General features: G+C 44.0%; 1 protein-coding gene across 3 annotated transcripts in view; it reads right to left on the reverse strand.

Moving 5' to 3' along the window:
* Positions 1–25,165, reverse strand: part of FAT3 (FAT atypical cadherin 3) — a gene marked incomplete at its 5' end in the record, with an annotated part of 523,102 nt that overhangs the window by 182,974 nt on the left and 314,963 nt on the right. For all 3 annotated transcript variants that reach the window (XM_080642977.1, XM_080642978.1, XM_080642976.1), the window contains one exon: positions 9,924–9,985. In XM_080642977.1, coding sequence (XP_080499103.1) covers positions 9,924–9,985 — 62 coding nt within the window. The remainder of the gene's footprint in view (positions 1–9,923; positions 9,986–25,165) is intronic.

Raw genomic sequence — 25,165 nt, forward strand, 5'->3', positions numbered from 1 at the left:
CCAGGTGGGGCTTGACAGGGGACTTCAGGCCACGCCCCCCCACCCCAGCACCAGGCCAGGGAACCTCAGGCTGCACCCCCCTGCCCCAGCACCGAGCCAGGGGACCTGAGGCTGCGCCCCCCTGCCTGGTGGGGCTTGACAGGGGAACTCAAGGTGCAGCCCCAATGCTGGGTCGGGGGAACTCAGGATGAGCCCCCCACCCAGGGGGGACCTGAGTCTGCACCCCCCTGCTGATGGGGCTTGACAGGGGAACTCAAGGTGCACCCCAGTGCTGGGTCGGGGGAACTCAGGATGAGCCCCCTGCCCAGGAGGGACCTGAGGCTGCACCCCTCTGCCAATGGGGCTTGACAGGGAACCTGAGGCTGTTCCCCCCTCCTGGTGCCGGGCTGGGGGACCTGAGGCTGCGCGCCCCCCTCCCCCGCCTGGTGGGGTTTGACGGGGGACCTCAGGCCATGCCCCCCACCCAGCGGGGCTTGACAGGGGATCTCAGGCCATGTCCCACACCTGGCGGGGCTTGATGGGGGACCTCAAGGCACGCCCCTCCATCCTGGTCTGGGCTGGGGGACCTCTGGCCATGCCCCCCATCCTGGCGCTGGGCCAGGGGACCTGAGGCTACGGTCCCTGCCTGGCGGGGCTTGACAAGGGTGGGACTAGCCAAGTCTGGATCTATCCCAATGAGGGGGGCGAGGGGGCGGGCGGCCCGGTCTGGGTCTCACACGATTTTGAGGCACATGTGGGTGGGCAGGGACTTGACTCTGGGTCCCGTGGTGTGCCCCAGACTCTGACAGGAGGAAGGTTTTCATATACATTTTACTAATTTTCTTTCATCTCTGACACTTCTATTATAGAGAAAGGGCAAATAGCAATATTAAATTATTTCCTCTAATTAATCCCCTTTTAATGTACACGAATTTCGTGCACCGGGCCACTAGTTACCCTATAATTAGAAATAAACAGTTTCAAAATTCCTACCCTAAGCACTACGTACTTTCTAGAAGAAGAGTTTTGAAAGAGACTCTAATTTTCCCTCTTTCAGGGAGGTGCTTCAAACTGTTAGAAATTGAGTTCACTCTTCCTAACATATTGATGTCCTTGTGATATGACAGGAACTTTTAAATGAGTTGCTCCTGGAAGCATCATTTTTGAAGATGGGAAAAGGTTTTGTGCATGTTATCAAAGCACACATCATAGGTCTGTCACAGCCCTGCACAGAGAGATTTGTCATTCTTTATTGCGAGGTGGAGCAAGCATGTTCTGGCTACTGCTGATAGAGATGGAATGACATCCACTGTTGTAAAATGCTAAAGAAAACCCCACCGTATTCTCTAGCTGAAACCAAACAAGCCCATCTCCAATTCCTGCCTTCCACGAGGATCTATTGCAGCCCTGACTCCCTGCTGGCAGGGCTATAATGCCGCTTTAAAATGAACTGCTGACATCCTGACTTCTTCTCCACCTATTGAGCAGCGGTCCAAGGCCTTTGACGGTAGTGATGGAACATGTAACCATAAGACTTGGCCAAATTCATTCTCATGTGGCAAAGAGGCTGTCCCCAAGCAATGAAGAGAAAAATGAAGCAATCTTGTAACCTATAGGATACCAGAAGTTGTTTTCACAGCATTCAACTTAAAAATAAGACAAGAGGCATGGATATGTGAAACAGACTGAGAGATCTCAGAGGGGAGGGGAGAGAGGAGCCTGGATGAAAGATGGTGGAGGGATTAGCCAAAGAACATGTATGCATAACCCATGGACACAGGCATCAGTGTGGTGAAGGCCCGGGGAGCGGGGTCAGGGGCTGGGTGGAGGTGGGCAAAGAGGGGCTGTGAAGGAGGACACCTGTAATAGTGTCAACAGCAACAACAAAAAGGAGCAAATTAAGTCCCTCTTTACAGGAAGAAAGTTGGAAGACATCCTGCTTTTTCAGAACATGGTGTCATTGGTCAGAAGCCCCTGCTCCGCAGGTACTAGCTGCCTAATTTAAAGTGTCTGCATGAAGCTTCTTAAGGGGGCGATTAATAAGTACTCAAATATCTTTCAAAATATTGAGCTCTTTCTATTTTATTTGAAAGTAGTATCCTAAAAGTATATTTTATCTCAATTACATAATAGCAAAGTATACATTAGCACAGAGCTTAACCCCATATCCCATTTTAAGATTTATCAGCATATTTAAAAGTGTATTGCAGCATGCCAGGAATTATAACACTTTAATGTGCAATGTACATGCAACCTGCCAATCCTCACAAAATCCTATAAAGAAGCTATTATTATTATTATTATTATTATTATTATTATTATTATCATCATCATCATCCTAATGTACAGAAGCGGAAACTGAGCTGGATGAAGAAAGATTACAAAGCTAGTGAGTTGTGAAGTCTGCCTGTCTGTCTTCAAAACCTATGCTGTAACCATCTCTGTCTACATTTGCAGCACAAGATTAGACTGGTATAAATTTTAGATTGATGTGAATTTTAAAAGAACTACTATAATCAGGACATTATTTTATGAGATGTTTTATTTCTTACTAAGTCAGACTAAATAACTGTGTAAAATCCATATAGGGCTACAATAGAAACAATGCAATAAGCAAATTTACCACGGGTTTTCTCAGTTTTAAAAGGACTGATAGTTTTGCCCTGATATACCGACCTATTTTCCTTGGCTCTGACATTGGGACTCTCCTAACTTATCTTCCATTCAGTGATCTGTGTCTCACTGACAACCCTCTCAGCATCTCACTGAACCAGTCTTGCCACCAAATAGATGAGGCTGGTAGCCCCGAATTTGCCACCAAAGCAAGTCACTTGAAAGGTCCTGAAACAACAGCTCATTTGCTCAAAGCTGTCTGCAGCGCGCAGGAGGCAAGCCAAAGTAGCTTTTCCTTTTCATTAGTAGAGGCACTTGAGTTGGCATCTCCTGTCCCGCTCCTGCTGCCGTTACATTTTTATTTTCCCACAGGCACACTTACAGTGCTCAACTGGGTCATTCACACCTGGTGTTCAGCACAGGCTTGGATGGTTTCTGAAGGGCCCAAATGAAATCGAACCGGACAGATCACCTCGCTGCTCAGAGAGTGTGCTGCACAAAATAAACAAGGGAAGCAACACGATGGCGGAAGTGGGAAGAGGAGCGTCAGAAGCGCAGGGCAGAGGGTCAGTTTAGCATCGCTGCACTCAGGGGAGAGCCAGCCTGGCTTCCAGGATGTGAGATTTGCAATAGAGAGTTCAGGGATAAGCCATTTATGTGACCAGACCTGCAGGGTAAGAGGTTCTCCTCCACTCCTTTCCTCCCCACAGGCCCCCACAGCATGAGCCCAGGAAGGAGCAGCATAGCACCCCATTCGGGAACCTTTCAGCAGTGGACACAAAAGCACAGCCTTGGTGCCCAGCTCAACAAGCAGTGACCCGCCTGGAGCAATTATCACTGGCCCAGTGCAAAAGCCAGCTCATTTCCATTTCCATGCTGAGCCAGGGAATGGCAGGACCCTCCCAGGTCCAAGGGAATGGGGTTTCATTTACTGTTGCTCTACTAATTAGGATTCAGACTCAAGGGGGAGCAAAACAAATGCAACCTTGCACTACCAGGTAAATCAGAGGTGGTTATTTATGGCATCAAGGATTTATTCCAGTTAATTCTCCTACTGTATGTGTTTGGCTGCAGATGTTTAACTTGGGGGCTAACCGGGAACACAGACAAGCAAGGTTAGGACTGAAGAACTGCCAGGGGGAGACAAAGCAGACAGGAGGCCCAGGAAACTCTATGTAATCCAAGGACCCACAGCACACCACCCGCCACCCCCCCCCCCCCCCAGCCCCGGCCCGCTCCCTTCCCTGGTTCATAGCATAGGGGGTGGGAAGACACCCTCAGCTGAGATCTGAACCAAGTCCTCACAGGCTGCTATTTCCAACCTCTGGGCTCATTTCTAACATTTCCCTGAGTCCAAGGGGCACAGTGTGAAAAAATGTGGGTTAAAGAGGTGCCAAGAAACAAACTGTATTCTGTGAATTTTTTTATTGTGAGAGGATTACACATTATGAAGCAGCAAAGAAGTCTTCCTTTATATCGTATGTTGCAAATCAGAGGCTCATTTTTTAAAATGGAGGTGTCAACATTTAGTATAAGGAGATCTGACATGTAAATCCGACTTTGTTATTTGTCTGATGAAACTGGGCCCACTTGTTTCCACACCTGCCCCTGGCTGAGCCTGTTTAGAAGGGCAGGTGAGACCCACCATGCTCCCCCTCTATCCCCACCACACACACATGCTGCTCCTCTGAATTCCCTGTGGGCATCTCACACTCTCTGTTTTGAACAAAGTACCTTTGAGAATTAATAATTTGATTTGAAAAATTCGTTTGTGTGTCTGATTCAATATTTACTCTTTGGCCAATTGGGAAATACAGCTGCAGTTCACACTGCTGGGAGGATCTCACAAAGGATCGCTCTTCAGGGCCCGCACCAACCTGAACTGTTGTGCCGAAATTGGAATGACAACCTCCTGAGAATGTGCGTGCATATGTGTGTGTGCACACACCACTGTCAACACAACTACTGCCACCACCACTCCTCTTGTTTAACTGGGCAAGGAATGCCACAGGCTACTCCTAACTGCTCTGTGGACACCCTCTCCGGGCATGATCCCAGACTTAAGAAAAATGTGCTTTTGAGAAGAGCTTCATTCCCAAGCTAGAACAAGTCCCATGGGTAAAGCTGGAGGGTTTCTTGGAAGGATGGGTGGGAAACCTTCAGTGAGGACTGTGGAGGAGGCAGCGCTCAGAAAAGCAGGCCCTCGGACCAGTTAGAAGCCAAGGTAGGCCCTGAGGGGGACTTCCGTGAAGATTTTAACTGGTAGCATGGAGCCTGGAACATGGAAATAACCATATTTAGATGGTGGTTTTATCCCCCTGGACTGTAATTGTGGTTGCCTCAGTCCCTCAGGAAGCCTGTGAGATGGTTGCGGAGAAGGGAGGGGCAGGCCAGGCCAGGAAATGAAGTCTGGCTTGCTGTAGGAGTTTGCTTTGGGTTGCCGTAACAGAAGGTAAAGACTGGGTGGCTTACATGACAGAAATTCATTTTTTCATTCTGGAGGCTAGAAGCCTGAGATCAAGGTGTAGACAGGGTAGGTTTCTTATGTGGCCCCTCTCCCTGTCTTGTAGATGGCTGTCTTCTCCCTCTGTCTTCACATGGTCTTCCTTCTATATGTGTCTGGTCCACATTACCTTTTCCTAAAAGGACACCACTCCTATTGGATTAGGGCCCACCCGAAAGACCTGATTTTAATTTAATTACTTTTAAACAAAATTTTAAAATTGATTTGAGAGAGGGAGAGAGAGGGAGGGAGAGAGGGAAAGAGAAGAGAGAGAGAAATGTTATAAAAACTTAGCAAAGGGCAGTATATTTTTCCTCAGAAAATAAACTGTAAAAAGGGATGAAAATTTCAGACAGGAAGAGAAAACAGTCACATGAGGTGCCCCTTACCCAGAACAATGGTTATGGATGAGTATGCTAAAGGGATAGAGACTAGATAACTTGCATCCCTATAGATCTAGTGTACTCCTCTGTAATGTGTTTTGCTATTTATACCAACTGCGCTATAAAACATCACCACAAAATATCTTGGCTACTTCACGTTATATGCACACACAACATCATTTCTCATCCTCTGTCTTTATACGGGTTACTGGGTCTTGTCATCCTTTTTGATTTGCAAAGAAAATAATCTCTCTGTTCTCTTATCAGAACCATCCAGCCCTGAACAGAGAAACATTTCAAGATCAAAAGGGAGGCAAACTAATACTCTTTCAGCAAGCAAGATAAAGATTCACACATAATTAAGCCAGCAGTATAGAGTTATTTAAGTGGACATATCTTTTAAGAATAGTCAAACTGCTATAAGCTATTCATACTACTGGGGTCAGTACTGAAAAAAGAAAGGGAGCTGACAAGATGTTTGCTGAGGACAAGGGAAAAAGAGAGGAGGTAGAAAAGAGGGAGGGACAGAGGATGGCTTAGTAGTGTCTCTGTGGGCCAGGCCCTTTGTGCAGTTCATCCATGAGGTCTGGATTATTAACTCCATTTTACAGATGAGGAAATGGAGGATCCAAGCAAATGCAAAGAGGCAGTGCCTTCCACTCCTTCTGTCTCTGAGCTCATGCACTTTACAGTATGCTAATACCCATGCATGATCTCATCTAGGGGTAAAATAAAGGTCTCTTAGGTTAATCATTCAATCACAGGACATTTATTGAGTGCCTCCCATTTTTCAGGTATGGGTCTGGCTGCTCTGAATACAGCAATGAGAAAGACATTTATTTGGTGCTGACATCAACCACCACCATTCATGGAACACTTACTGTCTAACAGGCAGCATCCTGAGCACTTTTTACCTGTCATTTCATATACTCTTTATATCAACCCTATGTTAGGCATTGTTACAGATGAGGAAAAGGGGGTTCAGAGAGGTCCAGTGGCCTACCTAAGCCTGTGAGTAGTTCCAAAATAGCATCTCAGGCCTGCCTGAATTTAACATCCAGGCCTTCCCACACCACGTCCATTTACTAGCTTGATAAATCAAGTTTCAATCCCACAAGGAGTTTAAATTTAGGTGAGGAAACAATCTGTACAAGTGATTATAAGAAAACATTAGTGCCTTTATTTCACAGCTGCCATCTCTGATAACGAGGTAATCAGGGCTGAAGTCACAACCACTAAGCTGAAATGTTAACCCACTATTTAGTTTATGCATCCATTATCAACTTCCTGCATCTATTTGCTGGAATTAGGCGTCTACCTCCACTATCATCATAATTGGCTATAAAGTTATGTATATGACTTTGAATAAGTGAGCTGAAAATTCCACATTTTTGCATTTTATGGGAGGGAGAGAAGATTAGACTAATATTTTCACAAAACAGAATTACAAGTTAGGCAAGAGTTTAAAGCTCAGAATTCACCTAAGAAGTATAAGCTATACTTGTGAATTTTTCTACAGTTCTTTGTTGTTCTTACTTTTTCTGCAAGTCCCTTGGATTTTGTTAATAACTTTCCTCCTATACTCACAGATTTAAGGTGAACACTTACAGGCACAAAAACCCTTACAGCCCATACGTGGTCAAACTAAATATCTTAAATCAATGTACAGGCAGACGCCCAGCAGTGTACAAAGTGCCTGCTATCATGAGGATTGCAAACTACAAACAAATCATTAATGTCCTCCTGGTTACTTATTCATAAGAGCACCTGCCAGGTCAGCTTCTAAATGGGTCCTTTCAAGAAGAGAAATTTAATTTTATTGGGACGGAGAAATATAAAATAGAGCCAGAGGTTAATAGGAGTTTAAAAGGAACAAAAGGTTATCTTAGCAATTAAAGGCTCTCCAGGAGGTTAATCACCCCCGCATAGCACTTACAAATGACACATGTATCAGCAGATACAAAAACGTGTGTACAGTGCAGAACACTAATCTGGATGAGACACACACACACACTCACACACACACAGACATTAGAGGCCTGGTGCACGAAATTCGTGCACTCAGGCGAGGGATCCCTCAGCCTAGATTGCGAGAGGGCGCAGGCCAGGCCGAGGGACCCCACTGGTACACAATCGGGGCTGGGGAGGGATATGGGAGGTTGGCCAGCCAGGGAGGGACCGTGGGAGGGCTCCAGGGAGTGTCCGGCCTGTCTCGCTCAGTCCCAATTAGCTGGACCCCAGCAGCAAGCTAACCTACTGGTTGGAGCATCTGCCCCTGGTGGTCAATGCATGTCATAGTGAGCAGTTGAGCAGCCTTAGCATATCATCAGCATATTATGCTTTGATTGGCTGAATGGCCGACTGGATGACCAGACACTTAGCATATTAGGCTTTTATTATATAGGAGATATATATTATGTATGTATGTATGTATGTATGTATGTATGTATGTATGTATGTATTTTGCAGGGCTGAATTAAACTGATATTCTTTCCATGATCCATTCAGAAAAAGTAAAAGGCCCTGGCCGGTGTGGCTCAGTTGGTTGAGCATCATCCTATGCACCTAGAGGTCACTGGTTAGATTTCTGGTCAGGGCATATACCTGGGTTGCAGGCTTGATCCCAAGTAAAGGGCCTGCTGGAGGCAGCCAATCAATGATTCTCTCTTATCATTGTTACACAGATTTCATATTTGATTCTCCCAACAGCCCTTTGAGGTTGTTAACTGCTCTACTACACTACTTCGTTAGGCAGATGATACCAGACACTAAGACATGATGGGCCAGATGCATCATGGTCTGTCTAAAGAACCAGAATGTTTCGTCAGTATTGAGGCAAGTCTGTAAAGGATGTATATTCACGTGCTTGGAAAACACTCTTGTGTTTTTGTCTATAGTCACACTTTGCACCACATACCCTGAATATACCACCTTTGCAGGGACAAGCCAGTAAGTGATCTCAGGCAGATTCCCCAGCTAATGAGACCCCCTCCCATTTCCCTGCAGGAAGGTAATGGGTCCTACTATTTGAGAACACAGACTCCAGAGGAATTTTGGACTCTGCTGCAAAGGCAAGGAGCATAAGATAATATACAGTGTTACTGTTCTGGCAAATGTTCTCTAATTCTGGACCAGGTATATACTGTAGCCCATTAGTGTAATTTTGAAAAAAAATATTAGAATTATTATTTTTTGGCAGCCTGGAGTCTTTCATCTTTATAAGATGATAACAATGTTTTAAAAGGGTTATCAGGATGCTGCATCATCATAATAATGATTCTTTATTATGTACATTATGTTTTAGGAGTTTTAAACATACTGTGATATGAAAATGTAAGATTTGATCCTAATAGCGATGCTTTGAGGTATACGGAGTAGTAATTATTTGTCACATTTCACAGTAGGGGACACTGAGGTCCAGGGCAATGAAACAGCTTCTGAGACTTCACGATAATCATGGCAGTGCAGTTCTGGGACCCAAGGGCACTGATTCCTAGTCCGCTGTTCTTTAAATGTCATTACAGGTGAACTGATTTAAAGGAGAACAGCAGGGATTTGAGGGGCGTGTGTGTGTGTGTGTGTGTGTGTGTGTGTGTGTGTCTGTGTGCATGTGCATGTGTGTATGCCAAGAGGACCTGTGAATTCGTGTTTCTTAAAGCCTAACAGATCATCTTAAAAGCATATACACATTGCAACACCTCAACAAACCCCTAACTTCTAAGCATTGTCATCTGTTCCATACCAGACAATCATACTTAAATCACAATGTCGCACATCCTACTCAGACTTCAGGCTTCCCAATAAACATACTTGAGATATGTACAGAAAGACTGTTCCACAAAGCTCTTTCATGCCTATTTTTCTATCTTTTGCCTTCTGGTGTTTCTTTTTCCCATCCAGAAATAATGTTCTTATAGTTTATAATTCTGCTGTTTCTGTCTTAATGAATTAAAGGAGTGCATTTTATAGTTTCAGAAAAGTCATCTCGGGCAGTGAATCAACTCACAGCCTTCCCTTCCTCAAACCTCTCCCAGAAAAAAGGAAAAAAGAAAAAGAGGAACAAAGCCAGGCACTTCACAATGATGCACTTCTCAGGGTAGCACTCTGCTCCTTCTCACTCTGCAGCTGAGGCTCAAAGGGCTCTGTTCCTGAACTTTCTTTTCCGATAGTTGACCAAGGAGCCTGAAGTCAAGGAAGAGAGGTCCATGCATCTGTTTGTTTTCAGCAGAATGCAAAGGCTGCTCTGCCTCCCTTGCTGGGCAGGCAGGCGTGCGTACAGAGCTATGCGTGAGAAATCTCCAAATTCAGAACCACTCAGCCCCAGATAAACACCTTCACTGTGTAGGCCAGTGATCAAAGATAGTAAAGTTATAGTTTATGTGGATGGATAAAGAAGTTTAGTGAAAGTCAGTTTTAATGAATGCCAGTTCCCTCTATGTGCTTACCTCCAGAAAATGTTCTGCCTGTTGTTCTCGATCCAGTTTCCTTGAAGTTGTTGTAATCAGACCTGTGTAGAAATGAGAATATTTGACTTTTAAATATCTGGGGCATGGAGTGTGGGAAACAAGTCCAGTTAAAGCAAAAGCAAAAGTGATGAGGAACTGTAACTTTCCAGTCCCAGTGGCAACACGATAGTCTCAGAATTCTTCCTTGTTTTATTTCCAAATAAGCAATTCAGGAATCTTCAGAATTATTTTGTTATTTTTAGGTTAATCCTCACCAGAGGATATTTTTGCCATCGATTTTTAGAGAGAGTAGAAGGGATGGAGGAAGGAGGTGAGAGAGAGACATATGTGTATGGGTTGTCTCCCGCATACACCCTGAGCAGGGGCCGAGGATTGAACCTGCAACCCAGGTACCTGCCCTTGACCAGGAATCGAACCCATGATCCTTCAGTGTGAGGGCTGACGCTCTAACCACTGAGTAACACCAGCCAGGGCAGACTTATTTTTAAAGCAAAATAACATTTACAAAGAAAACCTGAAAACTGTGTTGGAGTTTTGCTTACCTCAGGTAATGTAATCACTTTGGGGATATAAAAATTCACTGAAGAACCATTGTTTTTCTGATAAGAAGGAATTTCAATGATTTATTTGCATATGATTAAAATTATACAGTAGGAACCTCATTAAAGAGTTTAGAGTTCTTGAACAATTAATATGTTGTTGATGCAGATTAGATTCAGGCTATGAAACAGCACTTTCTTATTTAACTTTTTTATGCTTATAATGGTTGTTTTTTTGTTAAACTTGACAAAGAAGGTTATTTCTGTAATAACTATTGTACACAAAATTATTGCAAATTTAATAACTCACATACCTAAGATTTCATACTGTAATTTTATCTTTTATTATGTGTTTAAATCTTCACACAAAATAAGTCCCACCTGGGAAATATCTATCTTGCCTTTGAATGGGGTTTCTCATAAACGAATCGCCCATTTGAGTATAAAAACAAAGAAAAGGGAATGAGAAGACAAAACCTTCAGCCACCCAGCTTATTGCACCAATTTGTCTCTTGTAGGTTTTATTATTATTATTGTCAAATGGCAATTAGGAGATCAAACTTACATTCCATTTCTTGAGTCTACAATGTCCCTAAAGACAAGAGATTTATGGATTGGGCTGTTTTCATTACATATGCTGATTGACAGGAAATCGCCACCGAGAGTAAAATCCCTTGAAAAGCTCACTCCCAAGGTTGGCAAAGTAGGTGCCATAAGGAAAAGCTCTCCTACTGAGGTTGGATGAGGATCTCATGACCTCCAGCTTTTATTTTACACAGAAGTGGTGGGTGGGAGTGCGTGGTAGGCTTTAGAGAAAGCCAGGAAGAGGCCCCAGGAGATAAATGGCCTTCAAAATGAAATCCGATTGTGAGTAGCAGGGCTCTTTACAAGCCACTCCCCTCCCCTCCACTCTCATCTGTCTACACTCCTATGAAGGCAAATCTACGTTCCCATTGCACAAACAGCCTGCCTTTCTGTGAATTCTTTCTGGAATGTGCCCCACTTCATTACTTCACCCACTGACTTTTCAAATGTAGGTCAGCTGTTAGCTCAGGTGTTAGTCAGGGTAAGTACCCATGTGATGTGTCCTAACAGAACTGGTATCCTTCACCACCATTGTTCTTTGCCCTCTATAATCATCCTTTGCTCATATGTCCATTTCCCCAATAGACAAGTTGACACAGAGTTCCTTCATGGGAAGGGCCTGCCTTTTCATTCATAAGCCCACCTAGCTCCTGGCCTAAAACAAAGAATGGGAACTTTATAAATGCTCAGTTGACAAAAATTGCTGTGGAAGAGAGATATTATTTATATTTTAATCTTCAGTTTAACTACAGACTTAGAATGTTTGCTTGGGAGGGTACTGCTTAGTGTGTAAGGAAAGTATATGATGCTGGTCAGAGGGTAGATGCCTTTAGCATTTATTGGAAGCCATTGACTGAGGTCCTCTCTGTGAATGGTGACATGCTCCTCACTCTCAGCTACAAAGATGAGCAACTGTTCAAGGTTATGGAGAGAGAACTGTTATCAGGAATTGTAAGGGAGAGAATCAGTAACTTCTCTTTTCTAGCTCCCCATCAGAACTTCAAGGGAAACTCAAAAATTAGATTCTGTGTTCCACTCCATCCCCCATTTACTGCATCTGAATCTCTTGGGGTGATGCCTGAGAAGGCCCACTGATTTTAAGAGAAGGTTTACGTCATCCCACGATCCTTTGCTGAATCTCACTATGACTTTTTATTGATATTCGTTTTTCTGCTCAGCCACATGCAGGATGGGAGTACACTGAGCTGCTTTAGCATCTGGAGCAGAGGACTGGGCTCAGTGTGTGCCTGGGGGTGAGCAAGGGGGAGATAGAGATGGTGTGTGAGTGCACTAGAGGGTGGGGTGATAAAATAGGAATAAAAGGGAGCACAGCTCCCTGATTCATGTTGACTATGGGTCGATGTGGTCACACCAGTGGACATCTAACACACCAATACGATGCCTTAATTTTCAGGCTATTCTGTTCTATAAGGTCCTATGTCACAGAGGCTCTTTCCAAGTGAGAAGTAACTGTCTTCTCAAAACGGGGCAGGGGGCTTTCACCTCTTCCGGTAGCATCCTCAGTGAGAGGTCACAGTGGGAATGAGAAATACTCATTATATTGAGGCTCTGAATGGGTGCAGGGCTGTCACTCCCACTCTGCTGTCTGCCTGCTGCTCTTCCAGAAGCCCTTTGCCCTCTGTTCCCCTGAGGACACTCGTGTCATTTCAGGTCCTACTCGACGGGGTTCACGGCCCACAGCGGTGTAACTGGGCCCAGGGAAGAGGCCAGCTTCCTCCCCTGATCATTCTTAGGGTAATTTTTTAGGAGAGTCATACATTTTAACAAAGTGCATGTGCAACTGAGAGAGCAGTGACTCCCCTCCCATCTGTATACCTTCACCAAGATGTGTTTTTCACATATTTATCAGCCAACAGAGGAAGCTACAGGCTTCCTGAAAAATCTGAAACAGCATACACAACAGTGAACCTGGGGCTGTGAGGAAGGCAAGCAATGCCTGCTCCTAGAAGAAAGGCAGGCCTGCTTCTGTAGGCTTCAGGTCTCTAGGTTTGTATTGCCTTTATTTTCACAGAAATAAGAAAAAAGTGTCTAATTGGTAGGAAATCAGTTGAGGTCGGCTTGGGGACAGGGATTGATGACTAATGGGCACAATGTTTCTTTGGGGGGGCAGGTGGTAATGAAAATACTCTAAAATTACAGATTACGGTGATGGTTGCACCGTTCCATACGTATTCTAAAAAACACTGAATTTATACTTTAAACGAGTGAGTGATATTTTATGTAATTATATATCAGTAAAGAACCATAACTCTGTCTTTTAGATTTTAACAAGTCTTTCTAGTTGGAGAAGACAGACATTTCAGAATACTTGATGAATGGATGATGGGCTGAGTGAGTTATTTAGGAGTCAGGCGTGAAGAGAGGCTGGAAGGAAGAGAGATCAGGTTTGTCCATGGGGCTCTGGAGCATAAAAGTAATGAATAAAACATTTTGGGTTAAAGCTGCAATTGGTAGTTCTTTGCACTGATACAAATAATCCTCATTAAGCCAGGGCCAGCTAAGCCAAAAAGGAGCAAAAGCTTTCTTCCTTCTAAAGCAGTGATTTTCAAACTTTTTCATCTCATGGCACACATAAACTAAAATTCCGTGGCATACCAAAAAAACACACAAAACATGTTTTGCCAACCTGTCAAAAAGGTGTAATTTGATTGATTTACAAATGATAATAGTAACAACAATAATAAAAATGATATTACTTCCCCTTTTGGCTCCAAAGTAACTTTTAAAAAAAGTCAGGTGCCTATAGATGTACATAAGGATTTCTGGTACCAAGAATTAACCAATGAGATGCAACCTTCTTATGCAGCATGACCAATAAGATGCAACTCTATTATATGACCTATATATTTATGGTCCAAGACAGGGCATTCACACTAATGGTTAATGTTGTGTTGACTGGTGCCATTTCTTTTATTTGACAATCTAGGGGAAAAGAGGTCAGTGCCCCTGACTAAATAGGTATTGTATGTTTTAAACATTCTTGCAGCACACCGGTTGAAAATCGCTGGACTAAAGGAACACACTTAGGATGAGCTATGATGCTTCAGCAGCACTGTGTATTTTACTGTCAGAAAGGAATGCAGTGAGCCATCCCTCACAGTCCAGAGGAATTAGTAGAAATCGCCAAAGCTGCATCTTCATTTTTAACAACTTTGTTGTAGCAGAATGCAGTTGGGCTTTAGAAAAGGAAAAAGGATGAAGGAGAGCAACCTCCCTCTTCAACTACTGTGATTCATCACTGTGGAAGGCAACCTCCTCGCAATCTCTGCAGGAGACAGGCATCTACATCACACATATAGCTGCAGACCCATTGGGCATAGTAAATTGGGGACTGACATGACGAAATTGAATTTCAAAGATAAATCATGGGCAAGCTTTTGGATGTGGTTCGGAGATAGAAACAAACACATCATTTGATATAATTACATATGCAAACCTCCAGTTCAGGAAGCGGGGTGAGTCCAGTCCCCAGTGAATGATACTCGGTAAAGAAGGCAGGAGGGCACATGGCTGGGACCGTGCAATTACTTTAAAAATGGCCACTTTTGATTTTCTGTTGTGGAGACGGAGGAGTCTAACAGTCGCTCTGAGAAACAGCCTGAGCATGAACATGTGGCTGCCTGTTCAAAGGGGACTCAGGCTGTGCTCAGCAGTTACGGTCAGAGGAGTGATACTTGGAGGATGACATCTTTCCCCTGCTCCTTCTCCCCATGGGTGTCCTGGGTCGCAGCTGTGTAATCTACTGCCGTGACATTCACATTTTCTTTAAGTGCTACTTGAAGCAGTATAGTTCTTAGCTGTTTCAGCATGATTTTCCAAGACCCATGGAAGCTGGGTTTGTCCTAAAAATAAAACTAGAATTATCAGCCCTGTGAACCAAAATTAGTGCTTTTACTCTGTCTTTTTCATATCCCATTTCTCCACGCCTACCCCCAACTATGCAGTAATCCCTTCACCCTCCTTCCAGACAGTTCAATGGTCTCCTTCTCTCCTCTAGCATGTTGCATGTGACTCTGCTATTGTCGCAATCCCCATCATGATTTCAGCAAGGCAGAGACTGGGTAGTTCCCCAGTTGAGCTCAGGAGCATGGATCAGTGCCTATCACATTTGTGGAATATATAAATACTGCAGTCATATCACCCAAGAGCTGGCTCTAGTTATTTGTTGAAGAGTCAATCTTTCCAGATAGTATATAGACAAGAGGGTAGTGACTAGATCTTATTCATCTCATGTTCTTGGTATTTAACATAGAACCAGACACATTGTAGGTATCAAGCAAAACATGTTTGAATGATGGTGACATGGATGCAGTCTCCCAGAATTCTCAATATTGTTTTATAAAGAGGCCATAATGGTCCCAAACCATGGGACTTAACGTTATCTGAATGCTCTCTTCCATTCTCTAAATGATTTTAATATTTTCCCCCTTTTTGGATAGCCTCTTCCATGCTGATAGTTGGAGGTCATTAGGATAATTCCTGAGAGCCTTTAAAATTTTTTTCAGCTGCTGATTAAAATTTTTATTCTTTAATGTCATGCACAGGGCCATTCCACCATTCTCCCACATCTATCTAATTTACAGGGAAAGGTGGGCAAATACTAATATAGTAGTGTCCAACCTTTGAGTACTATGTGCCAGGCACTATACTAAATGGTTTACATATGTTCTCATTTAATCTCACAAGAGTTCAGATAAATGGGAACTGTTCTGACTCCATTTATAGGAAGAAACTGAGGTAAATAACTTGCACATCGTCTCCAATGACTGAGCAAGGATTCAAACGCAGAAACTCTGAAGCATCTTGCCTCTTTCCCTGGCAGGCGAGCACGCAGAGTGATGGCAAAGCCACCCACTTAGGAGCCAGGAGACCTGGGTCCCAGTCTCAACTCTGTCAGTAACTGGCTATGTGATTACAGCAATCACATCTTTTCTTGAGGCCCTTGTTTCCTCTCCTAGGAATGCCCTAAAATTTCTTCAGTGTAAAAAGTGTAACTATCAGAACATGAAAAGGACATGATTCTTCTTCCTACTCTCACCACTTTCTTCTTGACGGACTGGAGTCCAGCTGTGCTAGGTCACTGGGCAGGAAGAGGGGCTGTCGTCTAGCTTTTGTTTACCCACAAAATCAATATTGAACACCCACGTGGATACTTCGTAAGAGAGAAAAAGTAAAAATGTCATTTAACCCTGAGTGCATGTTTTTCACGAGGAAAATAAAATCCTTAGTCATTCCCATGAATTCACTGTCTCTTCACTAAGATGATAACTTCTAGAACCTGTTTCCACCGCTCATTTTAGCCCATCAGGAAGCCTTAAAAGTTCCCTGCAGTATGTACACATGGACATAAGGCTGTACAATGAATTGAGACAGAGAATAAAAGGGCCACAGTAAATGCAAATTCAGGATGGTAGAAAAAATTACAGTTGGAGTGAACACATGCATTATGCTTATTTTTAAAAATACTAAGTAATGGGTGGTATCAGACTATAGGATGCTCGTTTGAAAAGAATAATACGAAAGAAAAAAATATTAAAGACTTACAACATCAGTTGTGAGGGGGTTAAAAACAGGATTCTAGAAATTGGCCCCAGAAGACATGCTTCTTAAGTAAGGGCTGTTTCAGCAAGTGTAAAGATTTGGAGCTGCTCGACTGAGCACGCAGCGCCGCTATTAAGTTTACTTAAGAAAACCTGACAGGGGAAATCACCGAGGGAGCTTACGCCTGCAACTCAAACTTTCTTTATAAATAGTTACTTCCAAGATGCTCACAGAAGCTTTAAAACTGTGTAAGGGAGGGAGCATCTTAAGCCAAAGTCTGAAAACCCTGTGGGTCAAATGTGCTGCGTCGCTGTTGCTTTCCTGTAACAGGCACGTTTCATGTTCTTTTTCTGCGAGCCCACAGACGGTACGTCCTGCCTTCGCAGCAGGGAAATCATAGGCGGCATTTCTTCAGCCAGAAACACTTTCCCTTTTGGACACAGGATTCGGTAGCTGCTACCGGGAAAAGCCAGCTTGTGAAGGAAAAGTGCTGATGCTGGCACACCTGGCACTGTCCCTTGGGGTCCAGTTAGCAGATGGCGTTGCCCACAGCTGGAGAGAGAGTTCTGAGGTGCAGGCGAGCTCTGGTCCCTCATTGTACCACTCATTGTAGACTAGTTCAATGAGGGACAACTGGGTCAAGGCAACTGCCATCAGGGGAAAGGATAAGATAGTGGTGAACAAAGGCGGAGTAATAAGTAATGAAGAAGATTGGTGGAGAATCTTTCCAAAGGCCTTTCCTCTGAATAATTCTCTCTGGTCCTGACACACAACACACACACACACACACACACACACACACACACACACACACACCTCTGCTTAGGACCAGAGATGCTGTGAGTTTAATTTTGCCAGAATACTTCACTAGTTCCGTATGTCCTCCCCTCAATTCCTCCCCATATCACCAATCCTCATGGCTCTCCTGCAAATCTCACACAGCCCTGCGGCTCTGCCTTTTGATTTGGCCAAGATGGAGAAGTATTTACGCACCTGAATAAGTCTCAAGGCGATTTTAGCTAAACCTTGAATGCCATATGGATTTCTTCAGAGGAGTTCAGCTACAGATGGTGAACCAATATTAAGGATGGAGTATGAAATGATGCCACCTTTAGGTGCCATGAACATGCCACTGACGTGTGTGCTCAGATGTGCAATATGGTGCACATCTCCCCCCTTCTCTCTCTGCCAAGATTTTTTTTTTGCATAATTCTAAATACTGGTTGATCAAAATAAGAAAGAAAATGTGTCCTGCAATCTGAATTACACTGTCTGGATGGGTCTTAGAGATGATCTAGTCTGAGAAGCATCCTGGTTTACTGGTGAACAGTATGCCAACCAATCTCAGGCTCTGGCATCAGATTGCCTGGCTTCACATCCCAGCCCCACCCCTAGGAGACTGCCTGTGCTTCGGCAAGTTACTTAGTTTTCTAAATACCAGCCTCCTCCTCTGTAAAAGGAGGCTTATTAAATTAAATAACCGATTTAAAACACTTAGCTTGGTTCCTGGCACGTATTAAATGCTCACAGGATGTTACTCTTATTATAAGCTCCAAAGATGATGCCTGGAGTATCATATGTGTTTAAGTGTCTAATCTTGCTCGTTTCCATTCTGAGGTTCCCTTAAAGGTGTCTAGACCAGTGGTTGGCAAACTTTGGCTCATGAGCCACATGAGCCTCACGAGCCGCGGTTTGCCGCTCTGTTGACTAATGAGTTTGCCGACCACTGACCTAGACTCTTGATTCCAATAATTACAGGCTGTTGTTGTTCCTTGTGATTAAGCCCCTATCCCAGTGGTCGGCAAACTCATTAGTCAACAGAGCGGCAAACCGCGGCTCGCGAGCCTCATGTGGCTCGCGAGCCGCAGTTTGCCGACCACTGCCTTAGACCATTGTTGGTTTTCAAACTTGACTGCGTGTGGGAATTACCTGGGGAGCTTTAGCATAGGCAGATGCCAAGGCCCCACATCCAGAGGCTCTGAATGATTAGGTATGGGGGGAGGCCTAGGCACAGGGATTTCTAAACAGCTCCAGGTGACTCTAATATCCAGCTGAGGGTGAGAATCACTGTCTAACAGTTGTAATCCTCCTTGGGTGATGGGGTTGCAATGATTAATTTTTGACTTATCTAGTTTTTCCACAATGAAAATCACTCAGTTTTATAATCCAAAAGAACTTTAAGGCCAACACAATGGCACAGTCCCCTGCCTGTCCTCACTGAATTCCACAAAGCTCTATCTAAATCCTCCCAGCAAAGGAGTCCATTACGTGTTTACCAGGTTTGTTCTTTTAGATCTGACACATGCTTTGTGTCATCCCCTAAAACACTGGCTTGTGTCAGTTACAGTCTGGCTTGTTCCTTCCAGCATACTTTCCTGTACTGCCTGAGGTTTACACCTCTCCCAGCTCCACCTGCCCCCAGGATTCTTGGAGCAGAGGTAAAGCATTCTTGGAGAAGAGGTAATGCTACACATTCCCCGCAGAATCACACTGGACAGAAGGCACAGTGGTGACGCACGAGGATACAAGTCCCCACGTTTGCCTCATGCAACCAACAACCCCCTGAGGTAGACAGACACACAGGCAAGTAACTGTGATCCAAGGTATGATCTAATACATGTCCTTGACAACTCAGGGTGCCCTGAAGAAGGAAAGATAATGCTGAGTTGTGTGACTGGAAAAGATAAGAGAATAAGTTGTATTTTTACTAGGCCTTAAATGGCGAATAAGATTCCCATAGAGAAGTTGGAAAAAGTTGTAATACCTAATCTGTAGCAGAGAATAAGGAGACAGAAGACTAACATAAAAAGGTAAATGGGAGTTTAAATTCAGGCTCTGCTATTTCTTAGCTGTGTGAGCAGAGACAAGTTACATAACTTCTCTGACCTCAGTCTTGCCATCTATGAAATGGGGATAGTAGTTCTCCCTCAAAGGCTTTTGGTACCAAAACAATACAGATGACGTGCTTGGCAGAGAGCTTGCACTAAACAGACACAGCACCCATAAAAAACAGTGTGTTATCTTTTATGTTTGGTAAAAACCCTAAAAGCACTGGGATGCTATTTCTGATTACATTCAAAAGGGAAACCTTATTGTCTCCAGATTGGTCACCTCTGACAATGTCTGAACATTTAATAACCAGGCAACTGAAAGTTTGTTTCCTTCTGTTTACTTGAATGAACACTGTAAAGTTGTTTAATTCCTGCACACCCTGGAGGTGTGAAAACCACCACTGCACTCCCCTTAGAAATGATTTCACTGGAAATGATTTGTTTCTACATCTGTTTTCACATGACAGATGAAATCAGGAGGATGGATGAAGTGCAAATGACTCAGAGGAGGATGTGCCAAGGCTTGAGAACACGTGTGTGCTTTGTAGGTACCCAGGTCATTAAGAATGTCTTTGCTCCATGATTGATACAAGGTCTTAGGTAGGAGCAATGTTTTAAAACCTAATTTAAAATATTCTTGGGAAAAATATCACTTGTTATGGAGAGCTTTGAATGTTATCAGAAGACTGACAACACTTTAAAAAAAATATCACACATTTTCAAGTTAATTTTCACATACTTCAATGCTTTCTTTCTGTTCTAAATTTTACATATTTACTAGTACTGTAAAATCTCATTTTCCATTCCACCTATCTGGACATTTGTAATAGTTATGTGGCTGGTTGCAGTTTACCTTTGTACTACCGAGGTAAATTAATAGGGTGGAAAAGTCTCAGAGGAGTATTTAATGTACTGGAAACAAACCATTTGCAAAACATTTTAATTTTAACAAGCAGCGTTTTGATGTTTTAATTGCAAACAAACTGTGTAACTATTCATTAGAGACTGTCCAAGCAGGTCTTCTGCTAGGCCACACTCTTAATAGTAACATTAACCTTATGAAATTAGTAAACATGTGTTCCCACCTTTTCTTTTGTTTAAATTCTTTTTATTGATTTGAGAGAGAGAGAGAAACATTGATTTGTTGTTCCACTTAAGTATGCATTTATTGGTTGCTTCTTATAGGTGTCCTGACAAGGGATTGAACCTGCAACCTTGGCATATTGGGACAACACTCGAACCAACTTGAGCTATCGAACCAGGACCAAACTCACCTTTTCAACTGCTATAAAATCCTCCACAATGAGAGTCCAAATTAATGAAATTTTATGGTATTTCTCTTCTTTGGGAAGAAGGGCCATCAATTGCAAGAATAATGAAATTTATGCTTAATCATTTATCAGTGCAGCGATTTTGTGCAAGTCTTTAAAATTGTTGTGTGCCTCAATTTCTTCCTTTGAAACATAGCAATGATTTAATGGGGGAGCAATTAAATCTCTTCCTCGATCGGGGGAGCATCCACTTTTCTTTTTTCTTTATAAGTAGAAATGAAGCAGGAGCTAGAATCCTAAACACTTTATTAGGGGAAAATGCTGTCCATTCTGGGAAAAGGTGTATACTCCTTCTGCTATCTTTTTTTTTTTTTAAACATATTTTATTGGTATTTCACAGAGAGGAAGGGAGAGGGATAGAGAGCTAGAAACATCGACGAGAGAGAAACATCAATCAGCTGCCTCCTGCACACCTCCCACTGGGGATGTGCCCGCAACCAAGGTACATGCCCTTGACCGGAATCGAACCAGGACCTTTCAGTCCGCAGGCCGACGCTCTATCCACTGAGCCAAACCGGTTTCGGCTCCTTCTGCTATCGTGTAAAGAGGATTATAAAAATTCTGTTATAGCTTTACCACACTGTATTCTGTCTGCATGTTTGTTTCCTTCAATAGACTGTGGCCTGTCCAGGGCAACCATGTTTTTATTCACTTAACTAGAGGCCTGGTGCATGAAATTCATGCACTGGGGGGGGGGGTGCCCCTCAGCCCAGCCTGCACCCTCTCCAATCTGGGACCCCTCAGGGGATTCCTGTGGGATCGGGCCTAAACAGGCAGTTGGACATCCCTCTCACAATCCGGGACTGCTGGCTCCTAACTGCTCACCTGCCTGCCTGCCTGATTGCCCCTAACTGCTTCTGCCTGCCAGCCTGATCACCCCCTAACTGCTCACCTGCTGGCCTGATTAATACCTAATTGCTCCCTTGCTGGCCCAATCACCCCAACTGCCCTCCCCTGCCGGCCTGATCTCACCCCCAATTGCCCTCTCCTGCTGGCCTGATCTTGACCCCAACTGCCCTCCCCTGCAGGCCTGATGGCCCCCAAGTGCCCTCCCTGTGGGCCTGATGGCCCCCAACTGCCCTCCCCTGCAGGCCTGGTTGCCCCCAACTGCCCTTCCCTGCCAGCCTAATCGCCCCTAACTGCCTCTGCCTGCCTGATCACCCCTAACTGCCCTCCCCTGCTGGCCTGATCTTGTCCCCAACTGCCCTCCTCTGCCAGCCAATTTAGTTCTGATTGATCGCTTTCTATGCCAGTCAGCGTCAAAAACTCTGCCTCCTAGGCAGCCATTGGCTCCTCACACTTCACCCAGATTTGGTTCTGATTGGTCAGTTTCTATTCCAGTCAGCGTCTCTAGGCCTATCAACGGGGCCTGATTCAAAAGGTGGGGCTGATCAGCAGCCTCGGTGGAGGTCTGGAGAGAAATGGAGGTGCAGCTGCTGGCCAGGCCCAGAGAGAAAGAGAGAGGAAAGTGCTGATCAACAGCTGCCATAGAGGCTACAGATCAGACCCTGCTTCTCTCTTCAGGCCTTATTCGCAGCCCCCTCAGCAGTCAGTGCTGGGTCGCCACGGCAGCCCAGTGCTAACTGCAAGACTGACTTCTGGTTGGTCGAGCCTCCGGTCGTGACAGACCCAGGGTTTTTATATATTAGGATGTGCATTACAGGAGTACCTTTTAAGAGCCTAGGCTAATCTTTGTATCTTCAATGCTTAGCACAGTGCCTGGCATATGGATTGTGATCAGTTCATATTAGTTTGCTGGATGAATAGCTATACTATTGAAAATATGTATGGAAGTATGTGTGAATGCATGTACATATACACCATCCATAGCAGGTAATGATCCATCTATGTGAGAATGATCACCTAGCATTTTGGGAAAGGCTCCCAAATAAATTCAAAATAGAATTATGTGCTCTAATAATTACTATTTTTGATTTTTAACAAAAAAAATTACACGTTCATAAAGCCATGTGTTTGATTTTCTTTCTTTTTTTTTGTTTTTGTAATGTATGTCAGAGTCTCCGTCTGTGTGGTTAATTGAGGTTAATGGGAGGAAATGGCAAATTGCCAATGTTAATGTTTTTCTTGACTCTTTATAATATGTATTTTATTTCTCTTTTGCCTTTACTTTCAGTTTAACTAAATTGTTATTTATCCAAGAATCTGTCTCATAAGTAGGGATTGCTAACCTGTCAGAGAGGGTTCAGCCCTTGTTTCATTTCCCACAGCAGTGGGCCTGGGGGAGCGAAAGACAATGGGGAGGGTTGCAAAGCAGCCAGCCTCTGACTTCCCTGGTCCACCAAGCATGCCATGGTGAACATCGCAATGGAAGAGGAGTCAAAGGGCCTTGTAGGATCACACTCCTGGCTGAGCCAAATGAATTCATCCATCCAAAATGCAACCAATAATCTAGAAAGGAGTGTGCTAAGAGGTACCTCAGTCATGTAATATCAAAAGGGTAACAAAGGTGGCATTTTAGTTTCTGCTTAGAAAATGAAAACAAAAAACTGGCAAGAAAGTGAGAGACTCATTGAAAGAGTAAAGGTGAGGGGAAGTCAGAGAGCAGCAAATGCTGGTTCTGTGAGATCGGGGCTGGTGCGTGGAGTTGGGCAGCCTCGAAGCCCACCATGGCTTCTGCCTCTAGTTCTTGTTTATTGCATACTTATCCACAAAGGCAACATAAATCCATATTTATTGAGAGTTCCTCTGTGTGACTTATAAATTTGTGCCCTCAGCTAGCATACTGTAATTGTTTTTCTTGGTTTCTCTCTATTGGTTCTCTTGGTAGAAGTGGCAAGAGCTTGTTTAGGGCCTTCTCCTGTTTCAGTGATGAGAATACTGACAGCAGACCTGAAATGCGGGCACGGTTCCTGGCAAATCCCACATGAAAGGCTGCAGCTAAAGGTGGGTCTGCGGGGCACACGTGTTCAGGTTTCTTGTCTCTCTTACTCCTTCTCTTGCATCCCAAGGTTAACCTCCATCCCTTCCCCCATGCAATCCAGCCAAGGCGCCAGAAGCAGGGCTGCAAAATGTTTCTTCTGCATTGTCAGCAGTTTAGCATCCCCTCTTTGCGACCAACAGTTTACACAAGAGATACCCATTTCAAAACCAACCAGCCAAATAAACATGCCACCCATGTTAAAAGAAAATGTCATCTTTGTTGGTGCTCAATACCTACTGAACAAATGGCTGTGCATACAGAGACTGAGCGTGCATTTTTACAGATGTTAGAGAGAGAGAAGGAAGGAGAGAGAGAGAGAGAGAGAGAGAGAGAGAGAGAGAGAGAGAGAGAGAGAGAGAGAGAAACATCTTATTTGTTGTCCCACTTATTTATTCATTCATTGGTTGCTTCTTGTATGTGCCCTGACCAGAGATCAAACCTGCAACCTTAAGTTTTGGGGATGATGCTCTTACCAACTAAGCTACACTTCCAGGGATGAGTGTGGATTTTAAAACCACTCATAACACAGTGTCAGTCCTTCATTCTCAGTGAAAATGAGCTCAGTTCTTCTCTGGTTGTAATTAGTGGCTGATTAGTATTTGTGCATGTCAATGCTACCGCCTGGCTTAGCATCCATTCAACACGATTATTTCATTTTGCTGCAATTTTAATGCTTTCGTGTCACACAGGTGCCCTGGCACTAGAAAACCTGGGACTCAAGCTCAACAGACTAAGGTCTAAAATTATGTTAATGGGTTTCATTTTTCCCATGGAAAAGGAGAGTGTTGGAAGGTTTAATAAGCCAGCCAGCAGACAGGACAGAGGGCAGGATGCTTCAGCAGCCATTCTCGGCTCTGGGTTTCTAATATAGCACACGCTAGAGTTTCTGACCCACCACTGACATGGCACTGGGGTGCTTACCTTCAGAGATCTCTGAGAGGATGGGGAGTAGCAGTGAATAAAAAATTATAGCCCAGCTGTTAAAGGAGGAATTATGCAAAGAAAGAAACACGAGGGCACAGAGGGGTCAGCCATGAACCCCACTTGGGGGTGCAAGGACATGCTTTTCAGAATGGGGTCCCCTGGTTGGAGTGAGTAGATGTTTGTCAGGTAGACAAGGAGGAGAGGAACTTTCACCATATTCTGATGGGACAGGAAAGACACACAGGCAAGAAGTACCCCTGGGCCTGTCCCAAAGTCCCTTCAAGAGACCTTGAAGTAAATCTTTACATTTTTAATATTTATGGTTGGGAACAGAAGGAAAATAATACTTTCTCCTTGGGAGCACTCAGACAGTCAGCTCTTAACTTTTAACAACGAGGAATTTTTACATTTTTGCACATCATGAAACAGCATTGTGGGTGACTATGGGAAAAGTTCTCCTTCCTTTCCTGTCACACTCAAAATAAAGGGAACCAAGACCACATTACTA

Source organism: Plecotus auritus, assembly GCF_963455305.1.
Source record: "Plecotus auritus genome assembly, chromosome: 9".
In the NCBI taxonomy this organism is placed as follows: domain Eukaryota; kingdom Metazoa; phylum Chordata; class Mammalia; order Chiroptera; family Vespertilionidae; genus Plecotus; species Plecotus auritus.